General features: G+C 47.1%; 1 protein-coding gene across 1 annotated transcript in view; it reads right to left on the reverse strand.

Moving 5' to 3' along the window:
* Window positions 1–13,602, reverse strand: part of AHNAK (AHNAK nucleoprotein) — a 33,600-nt gene that overhangs the window by 12,093 nt on the left and 7,905 nt on the right. Inside the window, 1 exon segment of the mRNA XM_008573478.1 lies at window positions 2,290–13,602. This exon segment is cut by the window's right edge and continues 15 nt beyond it. Within this exon segment, the coding sequence (XP_008571700.1) occupies window positions 2,290–13,602 (11,313 nt within the window).

Consider the following 13,602-nt stretch of genomic DNA (forward strand, 5'->3'; position numbering starts at 1 on the left):
AAGAGCCAGTTACTAGAAAGCTGCCCACCATGCACTGCCTGCAAAATGGGAAACCAAAAGGAGATTTTGGTCAGAAGAGATTTTTCATAATTTTTAGCCCTAAAATGAACTAGAAGGAACCATAATATATCTAATATGAGATCAGACTCTTATTTCAAAGAGGAAACTGAAGAGGGCCAGAGAGGGCAGGGTCCAGCAAACCCACAGCCAAGTCAGGAATAGATGGCAGGCCTGTGACTCACAGCCAGAGCTCTTTCTACCACTCCAAGAGGCCTTTTTTCTTTTCACTTCTGTATCCTTTTACCCGTTTAGAACCATTTCTGGATCTTGTATTCAGATCTGAGGATGCAAAGTTGGTGGGTGGATCCTAGGGGTTGGGCCACCAGTGTGCCCAGCCTCTTGATTTCACCACGATGGTGCAGCCAGCCTCACCATGAGAATCAAGAAGCAAAGAATCCCTCCCATTACCTATGGGGAGGTCACCACATTAAAGTCACTCATGAAACTAGCAATGCCACTGGGTGGATCCAGTGTGAACAGGCTGGTGTGCAGCCTCCCCAGGCTCATCCCCCAACACAGAATGCAAAGGCACGAGACATCAGGGTTAATAAACAGCTTTATTTGCCTTGTACAGCATCATTTTTCTTACATTCTCAATTAACTTGCCATTAAAGTGCTGGAAAATTTCTTAATCATGATAACATTTGTTAAAAGAAATCAGAACTAGTATCAGGAACATGGCAGTCATGAATAAAAACATATCTCTTACAAAACACAGAATGGAAGCCCCTCATGTTGAGCTGGTGGGTTGGACAATTTGCAAACAAATTCTAATTCCCTCTCACCGTGAGCACCAAACTGGCTGAGACCACCACCCCTGGGGAAAAAAGCAATGCTAAAGAAGTCTAAAAACACCCACACACCCTGGCTGCCGCCCCCTCTGGGCCATCTTTGGGTGCTTGCTGTTTGAACAGAGCCGATCTTAGGAGAAATTGAGACCTGGCCCCCTCTACTGCCTTTTACCCCACCCTCCCTTACTAACAAAAGCCCCAAAAAGTCATTACAATGAAAAAGTGGGTTTCCATTACCCAAATACTAACAATGTTCAGTAAAAATGAGGATAATAAACAACAAAAGCTTGCTTAGTAAACAGAAGCTCTCAGCGTTCAATGCAAAAAAACTGAAATCTTAAGGCAAATACTGTTGACTCTGCCCATGGACTGGACAAACTTGGAACTCTTTACCTATCTGGATAGTTCCAGGAGCCTAAAGGCGATTGGTTTTTCAGCGCTTGCCAGCAGGAGAGGCAAGATCTTTGCATTATTGCTGAGGCTGTCGGCGTGTTCCTCTTTGGATTTATATACAAACACACCCAAGGCTGATGTATTTTTATACATATATGTACACACATACAAAGGCCTGTTACTCTTTCTTTGTAGAGACTGTCAGCTCCACCTCGGGAAGCTGGATGCCAACCTTCGTCCCACTGTCATTGCTAGAAGAAGAGGACAATCGGGACTTCTTAGAGGCCAAGGACACTCCACTCCCCTGTAACTTGCCTGCCTCATCATCACTGCCAGTCACCTCATAATGGCCTTTGCTCTTTGAAAATCCACCAAAGGTACCGAATTTCAGCTTCCCTTGCTTCCCTTTAACTTTCCCACCTTCTAGTGACACTTCCCCACCCTCAAACTCCAAAGTCCCCGTCGGGGTGGAAGGTGCAGAGAACTCCCTCTCATCACTGAAAGAATTTGAGCGATGCCGTGGCTTCTTACTTTTAAATAAGGAGAATTTGCCTTTGGGTGAGGATGCTTCAGCCTCTGCCTCTCCTTCCAGAGAGCCCAGGCTAGCCTTTGAGCTTTTCAAGTCACCTTTGGACCCAGAAATGGATGCTTCCGGAGAGCCGGTTATACCACCTTTCCCTTTAGGTTTGGAAAAATTAAACTTGGGCATTTTGATTTTGGACTTTTTAAGTTTTCCTTCAGACTCTTCCCACTCGCCTTCTCCGGCACCAGCCTGAACGTTGGCCTCCACTTTAGGGAAGTTAATATCCACCCCCACTTCTCTGCCAACCAGCTCACGGCCAGAGAAGGTAAATTTGGGGATCTTCATCTTGGGGAATGTTACTTTTCCAGATCCACTTTCTAAGTGACCTTGAGGCCCAGACACACTCAGCCCAGGACCTTGGAGTCCAACCTGACCTCCTTTCACACCTCCTTCCACCTTTGGTCCTGAAAAATGAAGGCCCCCAGCAAACTTAGATGCATCCAAGTTGACAGTGGAGGAGACCTGAGGTCCCTTCCATTCACCCCTGGAACCTTTGACACTCACGTGCCCTTCACCCAGACTGATATCTGGGGAACTGACATCCCCTGAAACATCCACACCTCCTTTGATGTTTGGGCCCTTCAAGCTGACACCAAAATCTGACTCAGGAGATGCCATATTAAAGGAAGGCCCCTTCACACTGATATCAGGAGCAGCCCCATGGAAACCTATTCCTGAACCTTTCAGATCGCCTTTGATTTCAGGACCAGAAATCCACCCAGTTGGGAGTTTCACATTCACACCAGGCAGGTCCACATCACATCCAGAGGACTTAATTCCAGGCATTTGGAGGTTTCCTTCTGGACCGTGAACACTGATGCCCGGAAGACCTCCTCTGACAGTGGGACCTTTCATCTCACTGGTAGCCCCGAGGCTCCCTTTCACTTTTGGTCCTTCCAAGTTAAAATCCACATCCGGTGCTGAAATCTGAGGCCCTTTGATGTTTACATCCATGCCAGGCCCCTTTAGTCCTCCAGCAACATGTGGCCCCTTGATGTTAATGTCCAAGTCAGACCCTGAAGTAGAGATGCCAAACTGGGGCAGCTTCATTTTGGGAAGCTTAATATCACCTTCACATGCCTCCAAGCTTAGATCAGGAGCTCCTACGGATACTTTAGGGCACTTGATGTCACCAGAGACAGCCAGGTCTCCTTTCAAAGTTGGTCCTTTCAAGTTCAGGTCAAGGTCAGGCCCAGAGACTTTTGGCATAGAGAGGTTCACTGAAGGCAAGTCCACTCCTGTCCCCTTCAGAGAGACATCAGGCCCTTCAAGCTTAACACCTGGTGCACTCAAGCCTCCTTCAAGAGAGGGCAGCTGGGCGTGGACCTCAGCTCCCTCCCCCTCCATTTTCACACCAGGGACACCGATCTTGGGCATTGAAAACTTGGGGAACTTGATTTTCGCTTCTGGACCTTGAAGATCTATGTCTGGTCCTTCCAGTCCCACACTGGGAACATCACCCTTTATCTTTGGTCCTTTCAAGTTAACAGTCACATCAGGGATGGAGACTTGAGGAGCAGAAATGCCAAAAGATGGTGCTTTGATTTTAGCATCTGGGCCTTCAATGTTGATGTCAGGGGCATCCAAGTTCACCTGCACCCTGGGACCTTTCAAATCACCTTCTATTTTTGGCCCTGAGATATCCACACCTGGCACCTTGAACTTGGGAGACTTCACATTGATGTCAGGACCTTCCACATTAATCTTTGGTGAAGAAATATCCACATTAGGTGCTTGGATTTCACCCTCCATTCTGGGGCTAGGCAGGGAGGCCTCAGCTTTAAATTTAGATGATTTAATGTCAAACTCTACGTCTGGGAAGTACATTTTTCCAAACATAGGCTTCTTGGTTTTGGGAGATTTCACATCAACTTTGAATGAGGCATCCGGTCCAGCAACATTGACATCTACATCAGGAGACTTGAGATTGGCATCAATTTCACCCCCAGGAACATTCAAATCAAATCCCTGTTTTTTGCCCTTAATTTTAGGACCACTCATATGAATTTTAGGCATTTTAAACTTACTTTTCTTGACCTTGCCACCAACACTAATTTCGGGAGTCTCAAGGTTCAACTCTGCCTCAGGAACAGTCACATCTAGTGAAGGTGACTTAATGTCAGCTTTGGGGCTTTTTGCCCCAAATCCAAACTTGGGTTTCTTAAATTTGGGAATTTTAACATCTGGCCCCTCCATGCTAATATCTGGATTCTCCATGTGTACATCTAAGCTTGGAGCTTCTAAATCAACTTTGGGCCCCTTGAGGTCCATTTCACCACCTTCCAACTTGGGACCAGAAACTCCAATTTTTGGTGCCTTGAGATGCAAATCAATATCAGGAGAAGTTACTTTAGGAGCGGATATATCCAGTGATGGCATCTTCAAATGTGGGCCACTGAGTTTGGCATTAGGGCCTTCAAAATCCAGACGTGGACCTGTAAGTTCTATTTCTGGGCCTTTGAAAGTACCTTCGGTCTTAGGGACAGACACATCATAACCTCCTTTTACCTTGGGTCCTTTCAAATCCAGGTCAACATCTGGCACAGAGATCCTGGGAGTCTTGATATTTATATCAGGCATCTTGAACTTGGGGCCCTTCAGTTTTGCATCTGGACCTTCGATATTCACATCTGGAACATCAATGTCCACCTTGGGTCCCGAGACATCAATGTCAGTCTTGGGCAAGTTCACATCCACTTCTAGGCCCTCTCCTTTGAAGCCAGGCATGCTGAACTTGGGCATTTTCACCTTGGGCATCTTCAGGTGCCAGTCTGGGCCATGAACATCCACATCAGGGGCATCGATGTCCACTTTGGGGCCTTTGATGTCAACTTCAGGGCCCTTAAAGTCACCTTCCACCTTAGGCAGGGAAACTTCCATATCACCCTTCACTTTGGGACCTTTCAGGTTTAAGTCAATGTCAGGCATGGAGATCTTGGGGGCTTTGATGTTCATCTCTGGCATCTTGAACTTGGGGCCCTTCAGTTTTGCATCTGGACCTTCAATATTCACATCTGGAACATCAATGTCGACTTTGGGCCCTGAGACATCAATGTCGGCCTTGGGCAGGTTCACATCCACTTCTGGACCCTCTCCTTTGAAGCCAGGCATGCTGAACTTGGGCATTTTCACCTTGGGCATTTTCAGGTGCCAGTCTGGACCATGAACGTCTATGTCTGGGACATCGATGTCCACTTTGGGACCTTTGATGTCAACTTCAGGACCCTTGAGGTCTCCTTCCACTTTGGGCAGAGACACATCCACATCTCCCTTTACTTTTGGACCCTTCAGATTCAGGTCAACTTCAGGCATGGAGATCTTGGGTGCCTTGAGGTGCAGGTCAGGCATTTTAAACTTGGGGCCCTTCAGTTTTCCTTCTGGACCATGAATGTCAATGTCAGGAGTATCTATGTCCAGGTTAGGGCCTTTGACATCTACTTTGGGGCCTTTAAGATCCCCTTCTACTTTAGGAATGGAAATGTCCAAATCTCCTTTTATCTTAGGTCCTTTCAAGTTTAAATCAATGTCACTCATGGAGATTTGTGGGGTTTTGAAATGGACATCAGGCATCTTAAATTTGGGACTTTTGAGTTTCCCTTCAGGACCTTCAATGTCCAACTCCGGCCCTTTCAGATCACCTTCCACCTTGGGAAGTGAGATGTCCACATCTCCCTGTACCTTTGGCCCTTTGAGATTTAAGTCCAAATCAGGCATGGAAATCTTGGGGGCTTTGATGTGCATCTCTGGCATCTTAAATTTGGGCCCCTTCAGTTTCCCTTCTGGACCTTCAATGCTAACATCAGGAGTATCAATGTCCACCTTGGGTCCCTTGATATCAATTTCAGGGCCCTTGAGATCACCTTCCATATGGGGCAAAGAGACATTCACATCACCCTTCACTTTGGGACCCTTCAAGTTAAAGTCGAGATCAGACATGGAGATCTTGGGGGCTTTGATGTTCATCTCTGGCATCTTGAACTTCGGGCCCTTCAGTTTTGCACCTGGACCTTCAATATTCACATTTGGGGTATCAATGTCCACTTTGGGGACAGAAATGTCAACGTCACCTTTAGGAAGAGTTATATCCACTTCTGGGCCCTCTCCTTTGAAGCCAGGCATGCTGAACTTGGGCATTTTCACCTTGGGCATCTTCAGGTGCCAGTCTGGGCCATGAACATCCACATCAGGGGCATCAATGTCCACCTTGGGGCCTTTGATGTCAACTTCAGGGCCTTTTAGGTCACCTTCCACCTTAGGAAGGGAAACATCCACATCACCCTTTACTTTGGGACCTTTCAGGTGCAAATCAATGTCAGGCATGGAGATCTTGGGGGCTTTGATGTTCATCTCTGGCATCTTGAATTTGGGACCCTTCAGTTTTGCATCTGGACCTTCGATATTCACATCTGGAACATCAATGTCAACTTTGGGCCCTGAGACATCAATGTTGGCCTTGGGAAGGTTCACATCCACTTCTGGACCCTCTCCTTTGAAACCTGGCATGCTGAACTTGGGCATTTTCACCTTAGGCATCTTCAGATGCCAGTCTGGACCATGCACATCCACATCTGGGGCATGGATATCCAATTTGGGGCCCTTGAGGTCGACTTCAGGGCCCTTGAGGTCTCCCTCCACTTTGGGCAGAGACACATCCACATCTCCCTTCACCTTTGGACCCTTCAGATTCAGGTCAATTTCAGGCATGGAGATCTTGGGTGCCTTGAGGTGCAGGTCAGGCATTTTAAACTTGGGGCCCTTCAATTTTCCTTCTGGACCATGAATGTCAATGTCAGGAGTGTCAATGTCCACCTTGGGACCTGAGACATCGATGTCAGCTTTGGGCAAATGAACATCCACTTCTGGGCCCTCTCCTTTGAAGCCGGGCATGCTGAACTTAGGCATTTTCACCTTGGGCATCTTCAGGTGCCAGTCTGGGCCATGAACATCCACATCTGGAACATCAATGTCAACCTTAGGGCCTCTGAGGTCAACTTCAGGAGGCTGTATATCACCTTCCACCTTACGCAAAGAAATGTCCACATCTCCCTTTACCTTAGGACTTTTCAAATGCAAATCAATGTCAGGCATAGAGATCTTGGGGGCTTTGATGTTCATCTCTGGCATCTTGAACTTGGGGCCCTTCAGTTTTGCATCTGGACCTTCAATATTCACATCTGGAACATCGATGTCCACCTTGGGGCCTGAGATGTCAATGTCGGCCTTGGGCAGGTTCACGTCCACTTCTGGGCCCTCTCCTTTGAAACCAGGCATGCTGAACTTAGGCATTTTTATCTTGGGCATCTTCAGGTGCCAGTCTGGGCCATGAACATCCACATCTGGGGCATCGATGTCCACTTTGGGCCCTTTAATCTCCACCTCTGGAACTTTAATCTCACCTTCCACTTTTGGTAGAGACACATCCACATCACTCTTCACTTTGGGCCCTTTCAGGTTAAGATCAATGTCAGGCATGGAAATCTTGGGGGCTTTGATGTTCATCTCTGGCATCTTGAACTTGGGACCTTTCAACTTTCCCTCCGGTCCTTCAATATTAACATCAGGGCCTTCAATGTCCACCTTGGGTCCTGAGACATCAATGTCAGCCTTGGGCAGGTTCACATCCACTTCGGGACCCTCTCCTTTGAAGCCAGGCATGCTGAACTTGGGCATTTTCACCTTGGGCATCTTCAGGTGCCAGTCTGGGCCATGAACATCCACACCTGGGGCATTAATGTCCATTTTGGGGCCTTTGATGTCAACCTCAGGGCCTTTTAGATCCCCTTCAATCTCGGGAAGGGAAACATCCACATCACCCTTCATCTTGGGGCCCTTCAGGTTTAAATCAATGTCAGGCATTGATATTTTGGGGGCCTTTAGGTGCATCTCTGGCATCTTAAACTTGGGACCTTTCAATTTGCCCTCTGGGCCTTCAATGTTAATATCAGGAGTGTCAATGTCCACTGTGGGCCCCTTGATGTCCACTTCAGGGCCCTTGACATCACCTTCCACTTTGGGCAAAGACACATCCACATCAGTCTTCACTTTGGGGACCTTCAGGTTTAGATCAATGTCAGGCATGGAGATCTTGGGAGCTTTGATGTTCATCTCTGGCATCTTGAACTTGGGGCCCTTCAGTTTTGCATCTGGACCTTCAATATTCACATCTGGAATATCAATGTCGACTTTGGGCCCTGAGACATCAATGTCAGCCCTGGGCAGGTTCACATCCACTTCAGGACCCTCTCCTTTAAAGCCAGGCATGCTGAACTTGGGCATTTTCACCTTAGGCATCTTCAGATGCCAGTCTGGACCATGCACATCCACATCTGGGGCATTAATGTCCACTTTGGGGCCTTTGATATCAACTTCTGGCCCTTTCAAATCCCCTTCAAGTTTGGGAAGAGAAATATCCACATCACCTTTCCCCTTGTGGCCCTTCAGATTTAAGTCAACATCAGGCATGGAGATCTTGGGAGTTTTGACATGCATCTCAGGCATCTTGAATTTTGGACCTTTTAAGCCTCCTTCTGGACCTTCCACATTGATTTCTGGGCTCTCAATATTCACACTGGGACCCTCTATGTTGATGTCTCCTTTTGGTAGATCCACGGACACATCTGGCCCTTCTGCTTTTAAGCCAGGCACACTGAATTTTGGCATTTTCATCTTGGGCATTTTCAGATTCCAATCCGGGCCATGAACATCCACATCAGGTGCATTAAGGTGGACTTCTGGTGCCTTAATATCCACTTTGGGACCTTTAAAGTCACCTTCTAAATTAGGACCTGCAACATCAAAGTCTCCTTTGACTTTAGGACTTTTCAAATTTAACTCCACATCAGGCATAGAAACTTTGGGAGATGAAATACTCAGAAAAGGCATTTTAAACTTGGATCCTTTCACTTTTCCTTGGACATCAATATCAGGAGCATTAATATCAACTTTTGGTCCTGTTACATCAATATCTGGCTTTTTAACTTTAACATCCACCTCAGGAGTCTGAACTTTGGAGCCTGAAAAATTAAATTTGGGGAGCTTAAAACGAGATTTCTTAGACTTGGCTTCAATATTGAGCTTAGGACCAGAAATGTCCACTTCAGGGCCCTTTACATCCAGTTTAGGAGCTTTAATGTCACCTTCCAATTTGGGCCCAGAAACATCAACCTCTCCCTTCAGCTTCGAGCCTTTCAAATTCAAGTCAATATCTGGCATGGAGATCTTGGGCATGTTTACATGCATGTCAGGCATCTTCAGTTTGGGACCTTTTAATTTGCCCTCTGGGCCATGAATGTCAATATCTGGAGTACCCACGTCTACTTTTGGGCCCGTTATGTCAAGAGTAGGTCCTTTCAAATCACCTTCTACATTTGGAAGTGAAACATCCACATCTCCTTTTATTTTAGGACCTTTAAGATTAAAGTCCAAATCTGGCATAGATATCTTAGGAGCCTTGATGTTCATCTCTGGCATCTTGAACTTGGGGCCCTTCAGTTTTGCATCTGGACCTTCAATATTCACATCTGGAACATCGATGTCCACCTTGGGGCCTGAGATGTCAATGTCAGCCTTGGGCAGGTTCACGTCCACTTCTGGGCCCTCTCCTTTGAAGCCAGGCATGCTGAACTTAGGCATTTTTATCTTGGGCATCTTCAGGTGCCAGTCTGGGCCATGAACATCCACATCTGGGGCATCGATGTCCACTTTGGGCCCTTTAATCTCCACCTCTGGAACTTTAATCTCACCTTCCACTTTTGGTAGAGACACATCCACATCACTCTTCACTTTGGGCCCTTTCAGGTTAAGATCAATGTCAGGCATGGAAATCTTGGGGGCTTTGATGTTCATCTCTGGCATCTTGAACTTGGGACCTTTCAACTTTCCCTCCGGTCCTTCAATATTAACATCAGGGCCTTCAATGTCCACCTTGGGTCCTGAGACATCAATGTCAGCCTTGGGCAGGTTCACGTCCACTTCAGGACCCTCTCCCTTGAAGCCAGGCATGCTGAACTTGGGCATTTTCACCTTGGGCATCTTCAGGTGCCAGTCTGGGCCATGAACATCAACATCCGGGGCACTAAAGTCCACTCTGGGGCCTTTGAGGTCAACTTCAGGGCCTCTGAGGTCACCTTCCACATTAGGCAGAGAAAAATCCACATCACCCTTTACATTGGGACTTTTCAGATGCAAGTCAAAGTCAGGCATGGAAATCTTGGGGGCTTTGATGTTCATCTCGGGCATCTTGAACTTAGGACTCTTGAACTTTCCTTCTGGGCCTTCAATATTAACATCTGGGCCTTCAATATCTAACTTGGGTCCTGAAACATCAATGTCAGCCTTGGGCAGGTTCACATCCACTTCTGGGCCTTCTCCTTTGAAGCCAGGCATGCTGAACTTGGGCATTTTCATTTTGGGCATCTTCAGGTGCCAATCTGGGCCCTGAACATCCACATCTGGGACATTAATGTCCACTTTGGGGCCTTTGAGATCAACTTCAGGTCCTTTCAGATCTCCGTCAATCTTGGGACCTGATACATCCACACCTCCTTTTAATTTTGGACCTGTTAGATTAAGGTCAATATCTGGCATGGAAATCTTTGGAGTCTTCAAATGCATTTCAGGCATCTTAAACTTTGGACTTTTCCACTTTCCTTCAGGCCCATCAATATTCACATCAGGACATTCAATGTCCACTTTGGGTCCTGAGACATCAATGTCAGCCTTCGGCAAGTTCACATCCACATCTGGGCCCTCTCCTTTGAAACCAGGCATGCTGAATTTAGGCATTTTCATCTTGGGCATCTTCAGGTGCCAGTCTGGGCCCTGAATATCCACATCAGGGGCATTGATGTCCACTTTGGGGCCTTTGATGTCAACTTTGGGGCCCTTTAGGTCACCTTCCACCTTTGGCAGGGTAACATCAACATCGCCTTTGACCTTAGGAGCTTTCAAATTTAGATCTATGTCAGGCATGGAGATCTTTGGGGCTTTAATGTTCATCTCAGGCATCTTGAACTTGGGACCTTTCAACTTTCCTTCTGGCCCTTCAATGTTAACATCAGGGCCTTCAATGTCCATCTGAGGTCCTGAGACATCAATATTGGCTTTGGGCAGGTTCACATCCAACTCAGGACCCTCTCCTTTGAAGCCAGGCATGCTGAACTTGGGCATTTTCACCTTGGGCATCTTCAGGTGCCAGTCAGGGCCTTGAACATCCACATCTGGGGCATCGATGTCCACTTTGGGACACTTAATGTCCACTTTGGGGCTCTTGAGGTCACCTTCCACTTTGGGCAGAGAAACATCCACATCACTCTTTACTTTGGGACCTTTCAGATGCAAATCAAAGTCAGGCATGGAGATCTTAGGGGCTTTGATGTTCATCTCAGGCATCTTGAACTTAGGACCTTTCAACTTTCCTTCTGGTCCTTCAATATTAAAATCAGGGCCTTCAATGTCTACCTTAGGTCCTGAGATATCAAAGTCAGTCTTGGGAAGGTTCACATCCACATCAGGGCCCTCACCTTTGAAACCTGGCATGCTGAACTTGGGCATTTTCATCTTGGGCATTTTCAGGTGCCAGTCAGGGCCATGAACATCCACATCTGGGACACCAATGTCCACTTTGGGCCCTTTGATTTCCACGTCTGGCACTTTCACTTCACCTTCTATCTTGGGCACAGATACATCCAGATCCCCTTTGACTTTGGGGCCTTTCAAGTTTAAGTCCACATCAGGCATGGAGACCTTGGGGGCCTTGAAGTGCATCTCAGGCATCTTAAACTTGGGACCCTTCAACTTCCCTTCTGGACCCTCAAGGCTCACATCTGGGGCCTCAATGTCCACTTTTGGTCCTGAGATGTCAATGTCAGTCTTGGGCAGGTTCACGTCCAACTCAGGGCCCTCTCCTTTGAAGCCAGGCATGCTGAACTTGGGCATTTTCATCTTGGGCATCTTCAGGTGCCAGTCTGGGCCATGAACATCCACATCTGGGACACCAATGTCCACTTTGGGCCCTTTGATTTCCATATCTGGTACTTTCATCTTACCTTCTACTTTGGGCACAGACACATCCACATCCCCTTTGACTTTGGGGCTTTTTAAGTGTAAGTCCACATCAGGCACTGAGATCTTGGGAGCCTTGAAGTGCATGTCTGGCATCTTAAACTTGGGACCTTTCACCTTTGCATCAGGACATTCCAGATCAACATCAGGCACCTCCATGTCTACACTGGGGCCTTTCAAATCACCTTCTACTTTTGGCATAGACACATCCAGATCCCCTTTGACTTTAGGGCCTTTTAAGTGTAAGTCCACATCAGGCATGGAGATCTTGGGGGCCTTGAAGTGCATGTCTGGCATCTTAAACTTGGGACCTTTCACCTTTGCATCAGGACATTCCAGATCAACATCAGGCACCTCCACATCCACACTGGGGCCTTTCAAATCACCTTCCAGTTTTGGCACAGACACATCCAGATCCCCTTTGACTTTGGGACCTTTCAAGTGTAAGTCGACATCAGGCATGGAGATCTTGGGGGCCTTAAAGTGCATCTCAGGCATCTTAAACTTGGGGCCTTTCATCTTTGCATCAGGACATTCTAACTCAACGTCAGGGACTTTCACATCCACACTGGGACCTTTGATATCGACTTGCGGACCTCTGAGATCACCTTCAACTTCTGGCACAGAAACGTCTATCTCTCCTTTCAGCTTGGGTCCCTTCAAATTCAAGTCCACATCTGGCATGGATATCTTGGGAGCTTTGATATTCAACTTGGGCATCTTAAATTTGGGGCCTTTCAATTTTCCTTCTGGTCCCTCAATATCCAAATCAGGAGCATCAATGTCCACACTGGGTCCAGACACATTAATGTCAGCCTTGGGCAGGTTAACATCCACATCTGAGCCCTCTGCTTTGAAGCCAGGCATGCTGAACTTGGGCATTTTCACCTTGGGCATCTTCAGGTGCCAGTCTGGGCCATGAACATCCACATCTGGGGCATCAATGTCCACTTTAGGGCCCTTGAAATCCACATCTGGCACTTTCATTTCACCTTCTATCTTGGGCACAGATACATCCAGATCCCCTTTGGCTTTGGGGCCTTTCAAGTTTAAGTCCACATCAGGCATGGAGATCTTGGGGGCCTTGAAGTGCATCTCAGGCATCTTAAACTTGGGGCCTTTCAACTTTCCTTCTGGACATTCAATATCAATATCACCAACATTCACATCCATCTTAGGTGCTTTTACATCAATTTCAGGACCTTTCAACTCTCCTTCTACTTTGGGAAGGGAAACATCCACATCAGTTTTTAGTTTAGGGGCTTTCAGATTAAGTCCAACATCAGGCATAGAGATTTTGTGTGTCTGTATGTGCATGCTTGGCATCTTGAACTTGGGGCCTTTTAGTTTCCCCTCTGGCCCTTCAATATTCACATCTGGAGCATCAATGTCCACCTTGGGTCCTGAGATGTCAACACTGGTCTTGGGCAGGTTCACATCCACTTCTGGACCCTCTCCTTTGAAGCCGGGCCTGCCGAACTTGGGCATTTTCACCTTGGGCATCTTCAGGTGCCAATCTGGACCATGAACATCCACATCTGGGGCATTTATGTCAACTTTGGGGGCTTTAATATCCAAACCTGGCACTTTCATTTCACCTTCCAATTTAGGCACAGATACATCCACATCTCCCTTTAGTTTTGGCCCCTTAAGATTCAGGTCCACATCAGGCATGGAGACTTTGGGGGCCTCAAAGTGCATCTCAGGCATCTT

The sequence above is a fragment of the Galeopterus variegatus genome, unplaced genomic scaffold (assembly GCF_000696425.1).
Source record: "Galeopterus variegatus unplaced genomic scaffold, G_variegatus-3.0.2 Scaffold926, whole genome shotgun sequence".
NCBI lineage: Eukaryota > Metazoa > Chordata > Mammalia > Dermoptera > Cynocephalidae > Galeopterus > Galeopterus variegatus.